The 20298-nt window shown below is 42.0% G+C and overlaps 2 protein-coding genes across 7 annotated transcripts in view; one reads left to right on the top strand and one right to left on the bottom strand.

Annotated features, from left to right (window-relative positions):
* clcn1b (chloride channel, voltage-sensitive 1b) overlaps window positions 1–10056 on the top strand; it is a 29894-nt gene extending 19838 nt beyond the window's left edge. Inside the window, exons 10-24 of one of the 2 annotated variants that reach the window (XR_002761825.2) lie at window positions 1–84; window positions 566–650; window positions 1124–1279; window positions 1398–1467; window positions 1558–1668; window positions 2098–2311; window positions 2410–2543; window positions 3619–3800; window positions 3908–3989; window positions 4085–4167; window positions 4437–4481; window positions 4607–4711; window positions 6308–6394; window positions 6679–9154; window positions 9392–10056. The exon at window positions 1–84 is cut by the window's left edge and continues 18 nt beyond it. Coding sequence is in view for 1 of the 2 variants with exons in the window: in XM_023426446.2 (XP_023282214.1) it covers window positions 1–84; window positions 566–650; window positions 1124–1279; window positions 1398–1467; window positions 1558–1668; window positions 2098–2311; window positions 2410–2543; window positions 3619–3800; window positions 3908–3989; window positions 4085–4167; window positions 4437–4481; window positions 4607–4711; window positions 6308–6394; window positions 6679–7149 (1909 nt within the window). In the remaining variant the exon portion in view is untranslated. Of the gene's footprint in view, window positions 85–565; window positions 651–1123; window positions 1280–1397; window positions 1468–1557; window positions 1669–2097; window positions 2312–2409; window positions 2544–3618; window positions 3801–3907; window positions 3990–4084; window positions 4168–4436; window positions 4482–4606; window positions 4712–6307; window positions 6395–6678 lie in introns of both variants that reach the window. The other variant, XM_023426446.2, reaches the window with a different exon arrangement.
* Window positions 8927–20298, bottom strand: part of fam131bb (family with sequence similarity 131 member Bb) — a 38331-nt gene continuing 26959 nt past the window's right edge. For all 5 annotated transcript variants that reach the window (XM_087179346.1, XM_087179345.1, XM_023426453.2 and 2 more), the window contains 5 exons: window positions 19005–19229; window positions 18642–18782; window positions 16661–16971; window positions 14238–14504; window positions 8927–12796 (listed from right to left, as the gene is read on the bottom strand). In XM_087179346.1, the coding sequence (XP_087035472.1) occupies window positions 12578–12796; window positions 14238–14504; window positions 16661–16971; window positions 18642–18782; window positions 19005–19229 (1163 nt within the window). In that variant the 3' untranslated portion in view covers window positions 8927–12577. The remainder of the gene's footprint in view (window positions 12797–14237; window positions 14505–16660; window positions 16972–18641; window positions 18783–19004; window positions 19230–20298) is intronic.

The raw sequence follows: 20298 nt of genomic DNA on the forward strand, positions 1-20298 counted from the left end.
GGGGGCGTTCTTCGTCTACCTGAACAGACAGGTGGTTCTCTTCATGAGAAGGCCGACAGCTCTCACACGCTTCCTAACCAAACAGTGAGATCCCAACACGCAAACACACCCACACACAAACAGTGAGTGTGCACTCACTCGCTGCTGCTGTGGATTAATGCAGCTCCGGGCTGTTAAACCTCTGTGATTCTGGTCGCAGATGCTGTTCCAGGGAAGTCAAACGTTTTGCACGTTCAAATCTGGTTCCTGTTAATGTATCTCAGCTCCACTCTCCGAGCTCATCAGTCTCACAACACTGGCCAGGACAGCAGCAAAGCCTTAACAACCTTTCAGCCAGTTATTCACTCAACGGGGAGATTCACTTATCCTCAGAGACTCAACAGTCAGGGAACATTAGTCTTCACCATTAGAGGCGAGCGGCAGCACCAGGAGAGCTGTACAATCAGTGCTGTTACACACTCACATTCAGACGTTCATTACTGTTTCGCGCATACGTTTGTTGTTGCAGGTTTCTGTGCTTCCTTTAAATGACTGTGTGTATGTTTGTGTTCGTTTGTGCCCTCAGTCGATTAATCTATCCAGGTGCAGTGACACTGATCATCGCCACCTTGACGTTTCCTCCTGGATTTGGACAGTTCATGGCTGGAGAGGTTAGACAGAATCAGTCTCATGCTCTCTGACTTCTTTTTGGTGTGTGTTCATTAATATTTATGGTACTGTAAAAGGAGGTCAGTGGAGTCTATGTTGTGTGGTTTTGTCATGTTAAGCTATATATAGACACAAAAGAAGGGCTGCGATCATTTGAATTTTAAAGGGGAACTCCACCGATTTTACACATCAAAGTCCGTTTACAAGTCTCGGGGAGTACGACTGCATTGCATATATGAAAAAAAGTTGTACAAAGTATTTTTTATCTTCACGTGAAGTCTGACAGAAGTCTGGTAACAGTGTTGGTTGGGTCTGAAGACTACATTTGAAAATGAAAAAAAATCTGTGGGAGTGGGTTTAGAAAGAAGTGAGTTTACCAGACCTCTGTTCTTGAATTGGATCATCCACTGCATCTGTTGATGTTCACACAACTGTATTTTTAAAAGAGGAATCATGTTTCTGTTCCCTCTGGCAGCTGATGCCCAGAGAGTGTATCAACTCCCTGTTTGATAACTTCACCTGGACCAAAATCTCAGGATCTCCTGCTCCACCCGGCCTCGGCCGCTCCTCTGCGTGGCTGCATCCTCGTGTCAGCGTCTTCATCATCCTCCTCCTCTTCTTCATCATGAAGGTAACTCTCCCTCCCCCTTGCTGTGCACAGTAGGTACTGCCTTGAAATAGCATGTGATAGCATGAAAAACCTCTGGGACTGGTGTCGATCCTACCTTGATCCTGTTTTTGTGTTGCAGTTCTGGATGTCAGCAGTTTCCACCACAATGCCCATCCCCTCGGGCGCCTTCATGCCAGTGTTCATACTAGGTAAGAGGATTTTGTAATGCGAGTGCAGTATCTCCTGCTGAGCTTCAGTTCAATTTGTCTTTACCAGCGTCCCTTATCTCTGTCCTCAAGGAGCTGCTTTCGGTCGCCTTGTAGGAGAGATCATGGCCACTCTATTCCCAAATGGAATCCTGTTTGATGGGATAGTCTACCGCATCCTGCCAGGAGGTTACGCTGTCATTGGTCAGTCTACTATCCTTAGTGCTGTATTCAGGTTCCCAGTGCCCTGAAGACTTACTGAAGAGTTGCAGATTTGAGAAGAATGAAACCATGTTTGAATGTGTTTAATTTCTCACATTTAATATGGCACCTAAATTCATCTTTCTGGTCCTCTTTCTCTCCTGCAAATATGTTGATATACTGTACATACAGTAGTTGTTTTTACTTTGCTTTGGCCAAAATGAGGCCTGTGCTGTGTAATTTTGAATATGACTCTCTTACCCTACTCAAAAACATTTGAATTACCACAAATTAAACCTTTAAATTCATTGAAAACCCATTAAATTTGATGTTTGACTCGGTGTCAGAATGAGATGAGGTAATAATGATACAGTCTAATCATACTTCACCCTTAGCACAAATTCTTTATCCTCCCGTCTGCTTTTTTACCAGGCGCGGCGGCGATGACGGGAGCCGTCACACACACAGTTTCCACAGCAGTAATCTGCTTCGAGCTGACCGGTCAAATATCCCACATCTTACCCATGATGGTGGCGGTCATCCTAGCGAACATGGTGGCCCAGGGTCTGCAGCCTTCTCTCTATGACTCCATCATCCAGGTGAAGAAGCTGCCCTACCTGCCTGAGCTGGCCCTCGGGCACATCAGGTAAAGTTTGCAGCAATTGTTTTTTCTGCGTGTATGTTTTCCATATAGCTGCCATTGTAAGACAAATGGTAATAATTGCAACATCTCTGCCTCCCCAGCAAGTATAACATCTTTGTGGAAGACATCATGGTGCGCAAAGTGAATTTCTTGTCTTCTCAATCCACTTTTCGGGAACTGAACCATCTGCTAGAGACCACGACCCTGAAAACCATCCCGCTGGTTGACTCTAAAGGTAGAGCAACTTACATTATCATAATGGTTGCTTCTGTCTTGCCTTATAGAGGCTTAATGGTATAGGAATAAGCCAAGTTAGTGAAAAGTCTTAAATTTTAAGTCTTTTATTTGTGTCTTCTCCATAGATTTGAGGCTAAATCACCTTTACTGCCTTTATTCAGTGTCATCGTGTCATATCATATGTTTATTTTTAAAGGAATAGTGCAACATTTTGGAAAATATACATATTTGCTTTCTTGCAGAGTTAGATGAGAAGATCAATGACACTCTTATGCCTGTATGGTAAATATGAAGCTATAGCCACGAGAAGCTAACTTAGCTTAGAATAAAGACAGCTAATATATTACAGTCTCCAGGAAGTCACTGCTTGCAACCAAGAAATAGTCCCACTTAAAGAAATCAGATATAATGGGTTCATTAGGGACCCAGAGGTGCTGGCAGGCAGATTTTGTTAACATTGGAAAGAGCCAAACAAGCTGTTTCCCCCTGTTTTCAGTCTTTATGCAAAGCTAAGCTAACCACATTCTGATGCTAGCATCTTATTTACCAAACAGATATGCACTGTGACTTTATATGTATTTTATTCTTTTTATTCTTTTTATGCATTTTTCTTTTTTAATTTTTCTATGTTATGTTCTTCTATCTATTTTATGTAAAGCACTTTGAATTGCCTCTGTGTATGAAATATGCTTTTGTATATAAACTTGCCTTGCCTGCCTTGCCTTGAGACTAACATCAATTTTCTCATCTAACCCTCGCCAGAAAGCTAATTAAACTAGAAGGGCACTCAGAGAGCGCAAACCTCCGCCAAGGCTAATGTAAAACAATATACACCAGACTTTGGAGAAAAAAAATCCAAATTCACAGCAAATGATCCGGATCTGCCCCAAACTTTAATGGGTTCTTTCCTGACTCATGCCCCATCCCTCAATCAAGATCTGTACAAATTGGTTGAGCACATTTTGTGTAATTCTGCAGACTAATAAACAGACATGGGTGAAAACGTAACCTCTGTGGCAGAGGAAATAACTTCCCCAAATGTCTGACTGTTCTTTTAACACTTCCCTCTCCAGAATCCATGATTCTTCTGGGCTCCATCGAGAGAACAGAGCTTCAGGCTGTCTTTGACTGGTGGCTCTCACCAGAGAGGCGAGTCTTTGAAAGAGGTCAGAGTTCACCGGGCCAGGGCTCCAAAGTCAGCTGGGAGTCCTTCACCTTTGTGGATGAGGAAGGCGGAGAGGAGAGTGCAGACAAGGTGGAAAAAACAAACCATAAATTGCTTCACAGATGGATGTTGTGAGTGGAAAGTTTGTTACTTTCAGCATTTTCTCTATACAGTTACTGATTATGTTGTGCCCTCAGACTGCTCCAGTTCAGGAAGAATGCAACGGGCCCATGCAGTCCCCCAAACCTCAGGAGACCTCCACCAACCACACAGGCTCAGGTAACATGGCACTTCCACTGCACAAAAAGACAAGATCACCCGTCAAATGTCACTTCCTGTCTCCGCTTACATGTGTTGCCATACCATGTCCTCAGACAAGCGCAAGCTGCCATCTGTCAGGAGGACCCTTCAGAGACTCTTCTCCTCCACGTCTTCATCAGGCCAGATTGAAACTCAGGTACGCCGCTAAGATCAGCCTCACACATACTCATCACTTTGACCCCAAATGCTCGAAGGAGCAGTGCAACAGAGATCTGCTGTCGAGTTGGCAGTGACAGCTCAGACAGGGGCGTCAGTCCAACATGGCAGCCTGAGCCAACCTCGCTAATCTGAAGGGAGGAGCATGACATGATGCAAACATAGAGGAGTTGACATGTTTTTGCGGTGCAATAAAACCACTAGGGGGAGTCTTATCATCATCTGCATTCTGTCCCTCTCTTTCCTCAGGACACCGCACCCCCTCCGCTGACTGACACCATGGCACCAGAGGAGGTACCGTACACTATTGATTCAGCATCCACACAGCAAACAATGAGATAATCAAACCATCCAGATCAATCAATTGAAACTCTGTACACTCTGAGTCTGTCTCACTTTCTTGTGATTGGCTGATGCAGATCAAAGCCTGGGAAGAGGCAGAGCTGGACAAGCCAATAGACATGGAGCAGATTCGTATTGATCCCTCCCCATTTCAGCTGGTGGAAAGAACGTCTTTACACAAGGTGACCACAGCAGCGCCTGAGTGACGCGTCACCACATACAAAGATCCATGTACAGACACTGATTCACTGATAGTCATTGACACTGATAGTCATGCACAATTATAGTTTCATATTTACAAGCAGCAAATTTTAAGGAAGTAGTTTGACATTTCGGGAAGTATGCTATGTTTTTGCACTTTATTTTTTGTACAGATTATACAAAGAAGATAAAATATGCTAATTAGTGACTTGGCCCCGCCTGTCGACACAGCAGGGGGTGCGATGCAACAAAACTATGCCGGGTGGTACGGCAAAATAGGTGAAGCAGATTTGCTGCATGTATTTGATTGGCAAATTAAATACTGTACGTGCAGGGCCACATTCCTGTGAGAACAATTGCTGTGAGAAAAGATAAAACATTTTAATCACTGTGATAGCTTTACAGAGTTGTAAAATCCTGTCTGTGAGTATTACAAACCATTTAGCAGAGTTTAGGTGTCTTATACCCCCTTAAATGCAATAATCTGTTACTCTGTTACAGCTGGACTTACTATTTTATTTCATGTCTCACTGGTACTTTAAAAAACATGACCCAACCAATGCAGCCCCATATACTGTTTTGGGTCTGAATACTCACCTAGAGGAGCTGGTAGATGGATTCTGTTTCCCTCGGACAGAGTCAGGCTAGCTGCTTCCCCCTGTATCTAGTCTTTACGCTAAGCTAGTTTCATATTTACCATACAGACATGAGAACAGTATCTTCTCATCTAGATTTGGCAAAAAAGCAAATGAAAGTATTTCCCAAATGTCAAACTATTCCTTTAAAGCACAGAAGAAAAGTAAATTTTTACTTTTGCACTCTCAAACTTTTCTAAGTTCATCTTTGTATTCTTCTGTTCTAACACTTTTAATTCAGTGTTTTGAAGGGGCTCTCCACCAGTTTTAAACATCAGTTTCAGCCTCTGAAATAATGTCTTCTGTGAAGTTGTATCATGGGAAATGTAGGATCCACTGAATTTGGAACGTGAGTCATACTACACAATTAAAGTCAAGATGTGACATCCTGAATTATGTTGTAAATGACACGGCTACGCCAACAAGGGTGTTATGGGTAAACATAGAGGCTCGAAGAGGAGCTGACGTGACACCTCCCAAGTCTCAACAGCACATTGTGCAGACCTGCACAAAACGTATTACATACAAGTATAAAATAAGCTGTCACATAAATCATTTTTAAAACTCTTATTAGTCTTGAGGTTGGGGACTCAAGACTTCTAACAGTGGAATATGGAAGTGGAATACTCCTTTACAATGTTGTTTTATTGTTAATTTCTCATGATTAGCAAGTGAGGACAGCGAGGGAAAATAAAAAAAAACAGGAATTTTATTGTACGGCTCAGTGCAGCTTGTTTACTGCTCATATGACCATAAAGCTTTGGTTCCTGCATCTTGAAATTTATGCTGTGACTCATGTTTTGTTGGCATGCCATATATTTCCTCTTATACTTGCAGAGAAATTGTTTACGAGGAACAGTGTAGCCATGCAAGCAGAATACTGTCACTGCACAATACATTGAACACTGACTGGATTATGTCCTTCTCCCTGTCATTACTCAGACCCACACTCTGTTCTCTCTGCTGGGTCTCAGTCATGCCTATGTCACCAGTATTGGAAAGCTGGTGGGTGTCGTGGCGCTAAAGGAGGTAAAGGTTCTCTTTGTTTTTTCTTTATCAGCATGTTTTTTGTCACCTCCCTCAGTTTGATCCTGTAATGCGGCGTGACAGCGAGCTGTGGTGATCTCGTTGTGGGCAGCACAGGGTGCATCATGCTTCATGCTCTGATTCATGTGGTTATTCCATTCACCGCCCTCACAACTCAGCTCCCTCGATGCTCACTTTAGTAATCCTACATTGTCACTTCAAAACATGTTTCTGTGCTTTATGGTTTGCCTCTGTGGCTACTTCAACCTCCTCCTCTCTTATAACAGTTACAGAAGGCTATAGAGGGCTCAACTCGTAGCGGGGTGAGGCTTCGTCCCCCTCTCGCCAGCTTCAGAGACGCCAGCAGGAAAGCCAAGAAGCACCAGCCTCCCTCATCTGCCCCTTCCTCCCCCACTCGGGACAGAGACCTGTGGGGGGAGGGGAGCAGACATGAGGGGGAGCTGGTGAGGAAGGAGTCCAAAGAGGATACCCAAGGGAAAGCGTCATCTTCCAGGGGAGCTGCCGGGTGTGACACTGCTGCCTCCTCCCCCAGCAGCTTGGGGAGCTCCCTTGGCAGCTCCACCACCACCACAACAAGAGGAGGTGACGGCGCTCCTCAGGAGCTGGCGTCCCCTTCTACCTCCTCCCCTACCTCATCTTCACCCCCTGCCTCCCCTGTGTTACCCACCAGCCCTGTCCTCACGCTGTCCTCCCTGCAGGAGGACAGAGAGAGTTCGGAGTCAGATGAGCCCATATAGGAGGACTGGGTTTAAGAGAAAAGACTTTTACCTTCTTCTGATTTCACTCCTTTTCCCGAGAGACAGAGCTGCTGTCTGGGTGGAGGAGTCGGGCCGACCTGCAGCCCTCACAGACATTCAGCTCTCAGCAAGCAGGACAAACTGGTACACACAAAGCTCCTGAAACTTGTAATACACAAGAACATTTTTTCTACTCTTACAACAATCTCACTTTTTCACTCGTCAGAATCTCAGGTGCCTTCCTGTGTCTTTTGAACTGCAGACAGACAAACATTATATTCAGTGTCCACCCATATCTTGGAAATGTTTAATGTAACTGTACATCACATGTATCGATGTCTGGTCATGTCATTAACTCCCTTTGAGACAAATTAACTGACAGCAATGAATTGTATGATAATGAAATGAATGACAAAGACTTAATTAATTTGACCTAAAGGTCTAAGAGATCATGCATTTACTGATTGAAGTTAATTTTAAAGTATAACTTAGATTTATCATATATTTGCTGGATGGTAAATATTCAAATCACTTACACCAGTCTGTAATTTTTAAACATAATAAACATAAAATTTGTCCAATAGCTTATTTTAGTTATTTACAATCATAAAAAATGATTAGCAGAAATGCTGCAGCCATTCTAGCTACTCTGTGAAGCTGGTGATTTGAGTTAAATGCTTAAGTCATCGTGCTAACATGCTGGTGTTTAGCAGATATAATGTTTACCACGTTCACAATAATAGTTTAGTATGTTAGCATGCTACCATTTGCTATTTAGCACTAACATAAAATAAAGCTGAGGCTGATGGGAATGTCGTTAGCTTTGCAAGGAGCTAAGTTCAGACTGACTTTAGCGCTGTGTGACAAAAACGCAGGGTCTTATTTAAACCTGGCTCAGTTGCTTGACCACACTTGACCGCATGCAAATGCACATTCCTGATGGATTACTTTGTAACATGAACGCTGTATTTCTACTGTTCAGCTGGCGACTGTTACTAAATAGAATAGCTGCTAGTTTGAACACTGTCTAGACTTGTAATATCCTTATCTCTGTATACATAAACCACAGTGCACCGTTTTGGCATCTGGTAAGCCTTAAAATTAAAAGAGGCCTTTCTGGAAGCAACGCACCTTCACCAACTCCCACTAAGTTGTAAACAACTAGTTACATTGTTTGACCTGATGGTGACGTGAAAAGTCAGGAGCTCACCAAAGTTATTAAAATTCACCTCGAGTGGGGACAAGAATAACTACCAGACTAGTTTTTGAGATATTTCAGTCTGGAACAATGTTTTCTACTGACCGACAGACACGCCGTTAGCGTGGTTAATATCACCATGTTAGTGATAGCATTCCAGCGTTCAGGCTTGAAAAGGGAATATCAAATTATAATCATGTTTGTGCTGCGAAGATCAAGTGTGTTTCAGGCTCTGATTTCTATGTGAGCTTGAACAAATAAGCAGCTGGTCCCTATAGAGAAGTCCTGTTTGTGAGAATTTGTCATTAATATTCTCCTGGCATAAAATAGTACTGATAAGGACCGGAGAGGAATGTTTTTGGAAGAGCATGACTGGCTGGATTACACTGCTGCCAGTTCCTTGGTGATGGCTGTTTTGCCTGACAAGCACCAATGAGCTGGCCTGAGACACTGGCTGCTGCCAAACGTTTAAAAAAAGACATATCACATGTGCTGAGGTTCTAGAGCGCAAGGGGTGAATGTGTGAGAATCTAATTATTTACTCTCTGTGAAAAGATATCCACACGTATGCACAAGAAATGCCATTTGTTGGTTTGTTTATTTGCTCTTTCTCCACCGGAGGAAAAGAAGAGGAGACAGGTAAAGGAGCTGGTGGGGGCGTGGGAGGTTCTGTCGTGCAGGAAAAAGAGGGGAAAGGAAGAGAAACAGGAAGAAACAAGAGAGTTGTTGACAGAAGAGGAGAGAGAGAGAGGGGGAACCACGTGGAAGAACCATCCTGTGACAGCCGTCCAACAAGCATGCATAGGTGTGAGTGTTACGAGAGTACACTGGTTTCACCAGCCACACTGCCTCATTTCAAACAAATAAACCCAATTTAATACAGACTTTTACAGAAGCCATCCAATTTTATACAGCGTTTTATACAGCGGTTAATTTTTTTGCCACACACTGCCAAATTAAATCTATGTTACATGTCTGATTGCCTCAAATCCCCTTTGGTTGATGTGAAAACTTCAGTTATTTTTCTTTTTTCCTTTTTTTCAGGCAGTGATTCTTCCAATAAGACAGCAGACAACTCACTGTACACTGACAGACAGACATACAGACAGACACAAATATACAGAACGGATACAAAGAGATAGAAAGAGAGAGAGACAAGGAGAAAGGCAGAGGACCAGAAGCAGATTTTGAGCATCATGCCTGCAGACAAGTTACTGTAACCCTTGGAAGATGGCAGTAGAATTATACAAAAAGAGGAACTCAACTACAAACCAGTCGGTTAACAAAGACGTGATCAGTAAACCTTAACATCCGCAGAAATATATTTGGCTTCTTGTTATTAGTTTATTCATTCATTGAGATTTTGATAAACCAAAAAGAAAGAAAAGGAAAAAGCAATAAAATAACCCTAACTGAAGCAGTGTCTTCTGGTTTAATCGAGTCCATGCACCTTTCCTTGTGAACTAATGTCTCTTTTTAGCATCAGTCGAGCCCAAAATAACTTAACAGTTGTTACCATCGAAGAATATATAAAGCAATAGTCTTTCCCCCACATCTTTAAAGCCGAGACTCATAAAGAAAAAGATACTGCTCCCAGAAGGGTTGGTACCCACATGAAAATTATAGACTCTGTACAAGCTGTCACATTATTCCTCCCCACCAAGTAATTGTTCAATAAATAAACGAATATCTGCCATTGTGTAAAGACATTCTGTTTGCAGTTTTGAGCCCTCTTAGGTTGTTTTCATGATCTAAACCGGGATTCTTGAAGTGAAACAAAATGATGATAGATTTGTTATTTTTGAGAGCTGCCAAACTATCCATCTCTTATCTCTTACCAAGGTGTTTTTCAGCGTGTAAAGTGCTCAAAACCACATCAGAACAAGACTGCTTTACAACCATGACACCTATTCTAACTTATACTGGAAGGGATTTCAACAAGTTAGTAGAAAAATAAACATTGTCCCCAACATTGCATAAAGAAGCAATCAATAAATAAATTCATTCAAGTCAATAAACCATATGTATATATATATATATACATATATATATATATTCTTTTTTTTTATCTTAAAAGGTTCTCACACAATCATCAAAGTGAGAGGAGAAGGTGCTCCCCGACAGGGAAAAGATGAAAACAGTGGTTGTATATTGTTGTAAAGTTCATCAGTGAGACATGCACAGGAAGTCCACTTTGTTCGCTGTCTCCATTTAACTCCCCTCTGCACTAGAAAACACCCATTTTTCCTCAGGCGAGGAAGAAAGAAAAAGAAAAACTAAATGAAAACATGCTTCCTCAAACATCATTATAATCACTATCACACTCCAGGCAGCTGCTTCACAGTAATCACAATGAGCAGGAAGACACCGATCTATTCGGCTCTAGTGTTCAGTCCTAGTCTTCTGTCCTGTTCCCTGATTGGCTGATTGAGCGACACACAGGGGGGAAACGATTTTCCCCCTGTGAACTCAGACCTACTGCTGTACTTCCTGTTTCTCTCGCTGATGGATTCAGCGGGTAAAACTCCCTCCAGTTTTGCATGATGGCTCCATTTACAGCACAAACATTCCTGCGCTTCATTTGTCTTTGTGTGGTGGTACACGTAAGAAAAACAAAATTCAGGCCTAAAGTGTGAGCTTGTGAGCAAATCCCAAAATAAAGTTTAAGAGGTGTAAAAAAATAAAGAAATTAACTGTACTAGAACACTTGTGACTGTGAGCGAGAGGCGACTTTTTATATACTCAGACTATTTACATCTATACGACAGAGCTGACACTGGGCTGTTGGGAAGCCAGTGTTTTGCCTGTCTATTGCTGGTTACAATTTAGATATTCGTGTGTGTGTGTGTTCGTGTAGTGGTGGTCTAGGTGAGCCAGCAGTGAATCCATTTTAAACACACAATTGAAAAGACTCCCTTGTTTATCTTTGTTTCTCAAGAAAGTGTTTTATTCTCTCCCGCGTGGACGGCGAGGAGACATCAAAAACAACGCTCATGTACTGCCTTCTGTCTTCCAGTACATTCAAGATAGTGGTTATCATCCTCAATTTATCGCGACTACGTCTGTGGAAAAAAAAGCAGCTGAGGGTTCGTGTTGTTGTTAAGTGGCTCGGTTTTGGTTGTCGGTGGTGCTGAAAGCTTTCAGAGTGGGAACTGGGTAACGTCAACAGTCCAAAGGCAACCTCCGATCTGTTGGATTGCATCAGTGCAAAGGAGATTTGCTTATGCAGCTCTGTCTTTATTTCTCTGCTCAAGCCCACCGCAGGTCCACTGTGGCCCCACCTGGGATACTACGGTTCAGTGCAAAGTCTATACAGTGCTGTATAGTACAGGTACTCCATAGTATTCTGAAGAAACATGCTTACAGAGAGACAGAGTAGGAAGCACACTATCTTACAGTACAATCCTTATCTGTGCAGTGTTCAGTGTGTGCAGTCAGAGGGACAGGTCTGTCCCCGGGTTGTGCCTCAGGCGTCCTGGTGCCACAACATCATAGAGGACTTTATTTTAGAGGGTTAAACTGCATTTCACTGAAATGCATTATCTGAGCCTACTTTCATTTTATGTGAAATTATCTGGGTGGCCATTTTTAAAGTATACTGTGTGTGTTTGATGCAACAGATGATCAAATGAATTTGATTAAACACTATCTAATATGTTGAGTAACAGCTGTAAACAGAGTAGTTCTCCCATAGGAAAACTGTTATATCTTATCATACACTTATACATAGATTTTTCTTGTGTTCTTTTTTTTTTTTTGCTTTATTACAAAATTATTCTTATTATAATGTTTTATTATGTTAGATTTTCATTATCATTATAAGACGATGACAGGGTCAAGTTGCTTGTCTTCATAAAAAGCATGCATGTTTCCATTCCCCTCCTCCTCAACTCAGCGTGGTGTCATTTCCCTGATGGAAATGTCTGTCAGTTGGTGCTCCTCCTCCTCTTCCTCTTCAGTTTCTCCGTCCTCACTCCTCTCTTCTTTTACCTTTGGGATGTAAGGCTTACAAAGAAATAGGTGTCCTTTGTTGCATCAGCTTATGTCTCATAAAGAGTCCACTTCCAAATCTGTTTCTCACCGTTTTGAAGAATTTGTCTCGCAACCAAAAAGTCGTGTTTGTGATACCTGAAAAGGAACAGATTAATAGATATATGTTGTATTATTACGCTCATTCCTTGCTGACTTCCTGGTCAGTTTGTAGTAAGGAGTCTCTTGACAGCCAGGAACTCAGTTGGTTGCCATGGAAGCGGCCTGCCCCTCCTCCTCCTCCTCTTCCTTCTCCTCCAGTGTCTGAATGAGGCCGGAGGTGACATCGGAGGCCTTCCGCTCTGTGATTGGCTCTGCTGGCGGTTGCCCGGGACTACTGCCTCCAGAGGCATCCCCTTGTTGCGTGGGCGGAGTCAACGTGACAGACTCTGGCTCCATGCACAGTGTGACCTCCTCCTCCTGGTCAGGAAAGACAGAGCCAAACACATAGCAGGTTCAGTCAGCTTATGTCACATACGGAAGCAGTTTAGCCATACAGTGGCTTTGCACCATTAATGACTAGTTAACCATCGAAACATAAGAGTAACATAGTCTGGACTTAAATTAACTAGAAGTCTTAAATTGTTTTTATCAGCTGATGTCTCTTCCAGGAAACGATGTGATGTGATGAGTAATTCATTACATTCAATATTTAGTGGCCATTAATGTGCGTTGTGTTTTCATAATGAAATCACAGTTATATGGTCGTGCAGTTGTGAGTAGGGATAGCTATGTGATAGCTTTGCGATAGCTATGGAAAACCTGTTTCCAAGGTCAAGACTCAACTTCCATGTTGAGTTTCTTTCTTGTTGGTGTGTTCAGGAAGCTTCACTGTCCAAGATTTCAGTCAGCTGCTGAAAAGCTTTGCACTCATAGTCTACGTATGTCTTTGGGAAATCAACTGCAGCAACATGGTCGTCATGAAGGGGATGTATTACATTGCTAGTTTTGTGCATTAAAGGGTACTTGAGCAAATTAGCATTGCATTTCCGTAAAGCTGAGGGACTCACAAGAAACGGATTTAAAAAAAAAAGTCTGGTCACAATTGAAGCAGCAGAGGCAGAAATATTCTGATTCTTTGGTTTCTAGTATAAGTCAAACTCCAAAAACACTGGACCCTACAATGCCCATTATGCGCCTCATAAGCACCTTTCATTAGATCACCCCTGCATGCTGAATGTCCACTTCTTTCAAATCCAACAGCTCCAGTTTCTAACACAGGCAAGTCTCAAGGTCAAGCCAAGGTTTTTTTGTTTTTTTTTAATTTTAGAAATCTCCCTCCAGAGCCACAAAGGACATCATACAACTACTTTCACAGGCTGAGTGTCCCTTTACAAAGGTTGGTGGTCAGAAGCCAACACCCAAGTTCTTATGCGACAATTACTCCACTTCATCTTAAAGGTGAAGGTGACTGCAAGTTAAAGTCTTTCTGCTGCCTTCGACTACTCTCTCTACTTATTGATTAATATAGTACTTTCTTATATTACTTGTTGAATTATTCTATTAAATGTGTGAAAATCGCCAAACACAGTTTCTCAGAGCTCGAGGTAATGTCATCAGATTTTGTTGTTGTCCAGCCAGCAGATATTCAATGTACGAAAAAACGATCAAAGAAAAACGTCAAATCGTCACATTTGAGGAGGTAGAAACAGAGAATCTTTTTGATAAATTGCTTGATAAATTAGTTAAACTGTCATTAAAGATGTTGATTAATTTTGGGTCAATTAATCAACTAATCATTAGTAGTTCTAGGAATGATTTGGAAAGTAAGTGTATAATGAAGGTAAATAAAACATTCACAGCTCAAATATTAATCCCTGAAGATGTAATTCTATGTAATCTAACCTCACGTTCACCTCACCTTGACCTCCTCCTCCGCCTCCTGCTGCTCCAGCAGTGGGGAGTGTTCTGTTCCCACCATGTCATCTCCAGAGGGGACGCAAAGGCTCGGCTCCACCACCGCCGCCACACCCATGTAGCCTCCGGCCTCCGTCTGATAGGCGTCCATCTGCCCTGTGTTCCACAGATCAACCAACGGAGGGTGAACGGAATGGACCAGACTGTGGATGGTGCTGTTGGGCGTCGCTTGCAAAGAGTGGTTGGTGCTGTGCAGCCTGTGCTCCAGAGACTACAAACACAAAGGATGAGACTGTGATCAGGAAGAAACGTGATATGTCTGCATCCAGTTTTCCACCTCGAGTGTATCTTCCATGACAGACTAACACGTCAGAGGTAAGACAGAGTCGTGCATTTGTCATAAAACACAAGCCTTGGTGTTGGCAGCCAAGAAAATACTTCAGCAAGCCAATTCAGCACACAGTATATAGTTTACAGTGTAGCACTTACTGACTGTGCAGTGATCAATACTGCTTTCTTTGAGCAGATAAGCAGCTCTTTTTCATTTACACTATATACAGTTGCAAGAAAAAGTATGTGAACCATTTGGAATTAGTTTGTTTTCTGTATTGATTGGTGATAAAATATGATCTGATCCGGTCAGAAATGTAGACAAACACTGTGTCCCTGCACCTGCTTCAGCTCAGACATATTCTCAGGATGTCTGGTGTGAGCGTCTCTCTTCAGGTCAGTCCACAGCATCTCTACTGGATTATGGTCTGGGCTCTGACTGGGACACTCCATCAGGTGGATTTTCTTTGTTTGAAGTCATTCTGTAGTAGATTAACTTTGAAGTTTAGGGTTCTTTCTATCTTTTTTTGCCCTGCTGCATCACCCAAACTCTCCTGAGCTTCAGCAGGCGGACAGACACTGATAAACTTGGTAATGCTCCCTCCACCATGCTCCACCTTTGGGATGATGTTTTCATGTTGGTATGCAGCGCCTTTTCTTTACACCATACAGTGCTGCATGTTCTTCCTAAACAATTCAACCTTAGTTTTATGAGTCCATAAAGCATTTCCCCAGGAGTGTTGTGGAGGGTCAAGGTGCTCTTTGCCAAAACGTCAGAGGCACAGTGATGTTTTTTTGGGAGAGCAGCAGCTTCCTCTGTGGTGTCCATGGCAGGACAACATGCTCCAGGCAACCATGCACCCTGATTTGTGTATCGTAGAATCATGAACAGAGATGTTAACCAGCTCCAATGATTCCTTCAAGCCCTCAGCCGTTACTCTCAGGTTCTTTGTTATGTTACTAAGCATCCTGCGTGGTGCTTCTGGAGCCATCTCAGCTGGGCGTCCGCCTCTGAGTAGCCACAGAACTAAATCTTCTCCATTTATAGACAGTTTGTCGGACTGTGGGCCGATGAATATCTAAACTCTGCAAGATGACTTTGTAACCTTTTCAGCTTCATGCAAATCAATTTCAAATCAATCTTTTTTTACAAAGCATGTTTCAGCGAGCTAAAAATGTTTATCTATTTTTTTATTAGTCAAAGTTCACATACTTTTTCCAGCCCACACTGTTGAATGTTTGAGTGATGTTTTCAATATGGACGAGATCAATACAATGATCTGTGTGTTGTTAGTTCAAATAGATTGTGTTTGTTCATTATTGTAACTTAGATGAAGATCTGACTATATTCTCTGACAAATTTATACATAAATGGAGCTCATTCCAAAGGGTTCGCTTTCTTTCTCTTGCCACTGTATGAGGCTTATCATTTTAATTTTTCCTGCAATTTTCAGTCTAAAGCTAAAACCAATATTTCTTTTTCAGTGTGAGTAGTTTATGAGCACTGGGAAATCTATTTGGAAATCAATTCTTCAATTAAATTATTTACAGTATTTTTTACCTTATTATTTTCTTTAACTTTATTTTGCTTATATGTGCAATATGTTCAATTGGACTACTTCTTGTTGAAAGAGATTCACATTTTTGCATGTTTTACAGGATAATCATTTACTAAAACAGACTGTGGGTTATGTGGGAGATTCCCATTAAGAAACACTTTTCCTTATAATTTACACCAAATTACACAGTCCTTTATAGAAACCTCCCTATCAATGTACGGTTGAACAACAGTTACTTTCTAGGAAATTGTAGTTAACTTTCAGACCTATAAAATAACATTTCTTAAGGAGCCATGAAAAACCAAATTTCTTTAAAGCTGAACGTGACTTATGAGTTTATCTAATTGATTTTGAGGATAGTTTCATAAATCCAGGAGTTATAGACACAAGAGGACCATGTAAATCTTGAATTAAAGTTATAAATAAACCAGATTTTACGTGACAGAGAGAATATCTTGCCACTGAACCACATGTACTGTAGCATCTCACTGTGGCTAGACCCACGCATCCAGTCACACCCACAGAACTGAGACTCCACCTGCTGTTGCTGATACTGCAGGAGCTGCTGTTGCTGGTAGTGCTGGATCTGTTGGATCTGCTGCAGCTGCTGCAGTTGACTCTGCTGCTGGAGACTGAACTGCTGCTGCTGTTGCTGCGACAGGAAGTGAGCCGCCGCCTGCCCATCGTACCCGTCGGTCCCCATAATGTAGGAGCCAGCAGGGGGAGATGCCACACCAGAGGGATCGTTGTTGATCGGCTCCCAGGCATCAGAGGAGGAGAGGCAGTAGTGGCCCTGGGAGACGTATGTGTGAGGCCACACCTCTGCTGACGAGTGGTGCAATATCTGATCTGGAAAAAATGAGAAATGCAGCAGCTGCTATTACTGCTCTTCAGACTGGTAGAATTGGTGAAAACAGGAAGACAGTGTTGTAGAGTTTTGATCAGGTTTCAGGACCAAAAAGCACAATAGATTAAATCATCTTGATATAATATCAAGAAATATAAAAGCAGAAAAATCATGATATGATGCTGCTGTTGTTTTGTTTTAATTCAGAACTTTACTGGAACAAAATCAGACACAGATCATTGTTGGTCTGGTAATACATCCGAATGTTATAGGCTGAAATATCCAGGCTCTAATGACCAGCAAATTTAGCTTATAATTTAGCTAAGCTTTAGTAGTAACAATACTGACATCATTTTTATTCTATTTTAACACTTTTAATTGTATTTGGAAAATTTGTTAAAAAGGCGGGGCAGACTAACTGAGTTTGAATGTTGGCTCTGATCTGTCCTGCTGAAAAGAGTAAATAGGTTTGACAGGGATCCAGATCCAAAAACTCAGCAGAAAAGTCTCCACACTGGCTGAATAAGTGTTATGACAGAAACTCTCTGGCACGCCTTACACTGTTGATTCATCACTTGTGTCAAACTGTATAATGCAGACACAGCTTTGATTTTGTGCAGTTTATCTCTCTCTCAAGAGAAGTGTATAAATTGGGCCCGGGAGTAAACACTGCCACACACTCTCACCCCGTGCTAAAGGTTTATTTGCTTAAAAATGATGAAATAATTTGATGCAAATGCAGTAATGAAGCATCATGTCCTTGAGGAGGTTTATATCTTACAGCAACAAAGAACTCATTATAATTGTCTGCACCTCTAACCTCATGAGCAGAAAAAGTTTGCATGGAGGATACATTGTTGTAAATGTCTAAATGTCCAAAGTCACTGTTGAAACAGATGCAGTGGCTGGGTTTGCCTTCAAACAGTCCATGTTGGAAAATGTGAAGTTACTAATGAGGGAACCCTCCAGCCTGGAGAGAGGAGATGGAACGGTATGTTCTCATTATTAAGCAACATGACACATGGTATACTGCAAGCTGCCTGTCTGCGCCTACACAAACACTAACATTTAACACCGTGTTTTTTTAAAGCTCGCTTGCCATATACCATCATAATTACTCTTTGAAACATACATTCTTTATACACAATCATTCATTTCATGAAATATATCCTAATGTATGCCTGTTGTCCACAGTAACTAACATTACTTGTACACTACTTGTGTATTTACATTTTATGCCACTTTTTACTTCTACTCCGCTGCATTTGCAAAGGAAAATATTGTAATTTTGATGAAGTAAAATATGACTCACTGTTTTAGATTTGACGACCCATTAGTAGACTAAGTAGTGGAAATGTGTTTTTACAACATAAAATAAAAGTAATTCATATAATAATAATATATAATAAGAATAATATGATAATATACACTGATGGGGGTTATTTTGCTGTTTTGGTTATACTACTACTGTATGTTAACTCGAGTAAAATTTTGAATGCAAGGCTTTAATTTGTAGTGGAACATGCTACAGTCACTTAAGTAAAACATCTTAATACTTCTTCTGTAGCCTATTGCATATTTCCTTATAGCATGTTGTCCATTTATTTTACAACATAATCAATGAATATTAGATTCTTTAGTTTAGGTTGCAGTCATACTTGTTGTCCTTTACCTCGACTGGTGATGCTATCCTGGTTGACCTCGCTCAGATGAGCCACACTGCCCTGGTTTGAGCCGGACCGCGGGCTCTCTCCATCCATCGATGACCACGCTAGAAGTGTTGCCTCTGAGATGGCAAACTGCTGCAGGATACCTGAGGTCAGAATTCAAAGGGTCAGTCAGGACCACTGCGACCACTGTGAGGACCTGCGTCATGTTTAATTGGCTGAATCACTGGCGTAAATCCCACACAGTGAGGTGATGAGCACATAATTCTGCTTATGAAGGTCAACACGCTCTGTGGGGTGCCTGCCGCGCGCGCGCGTGCGTGCGTGCGTGCGTGCGCGTGTGTGTGTGTGTGTGTGTGTTTCCAAACCTGCAGCGAAACGGGCCTCCTTCTCTCCATCGCTGAGGTCACTGTACGCATCGTTTTCCAGCCGCCGCTCCTTTTCCCGCTCCTGAGTGGTGATGCGGGACTGGGGGATGCCCCCCGCACCCACCGTCTGCATACCCCAGTTTTGCCATTCGATCATATGGGCGACACGACCCTGAGCCATGGCTGTGGGCTTGGTTACTCTTTCCTTCATGGTGCGGGTCACCCCTGGAAGTGGAGAAAGAAGTGGGACAGAGGAGGGAGCAGAGGGAGGAAGGACACGTGTGGCGAGGGGAAGGATTAGAGGACGTGAAAGATGAAAGGTTGATACAAGGGTGAATAGATGAGTTTGAGGGAAGGTGGAAGAGAAAGTGAAGGAGAAGATTTTGAGGAGAAAGAAAAGGGAGGGAGAGAAATATCATAGATGTTATTATCAAGTCTATATTACATTTTGGTCATGGGAGCTGTGATGGCCAATGAAAACATGGACATCCAGTAGGGTTGGACTGATGAACGGGTCTGAGTTAATTGGCTGATATAATAGGAAGTGAGTGTTGACCTCTATGATGCAGGTCATTTTATTGCATTGTTATTGTATTATTAATAATTAATCACACGTGTGCATAGATGTGTATGATAATAATTAAGTGTTATTAGCAACAGTTTTTCAAATGAGAATTTTACTCTCCCATTTTGTAGAAATGTAAATATATTGAATATTTGCATGAAATATTGTCTATTGGCAGCCTCAAATAAAGACAAATCTGTATAAATAAAAAACATTATCAGTCGAATCCTACTATTAAAAAGCCTGTTTTTTTAATGAGGGTCTTCATGAACATGGATTAGCTAAATGACAAGGATTGTGGAGGTGGCATTCACATGTTTAATGACACTAAGCCCCCGACTGTTCACACTACATGGAGGAGTGGACGCAATGGATGTGTCTTGTCTGACAAAGGTGCATCATGGGATGGGGTAGGTTAATTGGGGTTAGGTGGCTGTGTGGCATGAGTAATGAGAGGTTGCCGTGTTGACATGATAGCTTTCACACCTCTGTTAATCTGAGCTGGGTAAGCAGAAAACTGCTCTTTCTCCTCGCCGTCTGTCTGAGAACTTAACTCATGCAATCACTGCAGTTCATACTTTTTTCTTTTTAAAGAAGACATTCATTTCCTTCTACCAAGCAAATACCAGCTGATGTCTCTGCATAATGGCTGCGCTCCATATTTCATGTGATCAACATATGATGACACATACTGTAAATCCCTGGTTCTTTGATTCTCTCTGATGGTGG

This window comes from Seriola lalandi, unplaced genomic scaffold, assembly GCF_002814215.2.
Source record: "Seriola lalandi dorsalis isolate HSWRI2012SDOR001 ecotype SW California unplaced genomic scaffold, Sedor1 jcf7180002054825, whole genome shotgun sequence".
In the NCBI taxonomy this organism is placed as follows: Eukaryota; Metazoa; Chordata; class Actinopteri; order Carangiformes; family Carangidae; genus Seriola; species Seriola lalandi.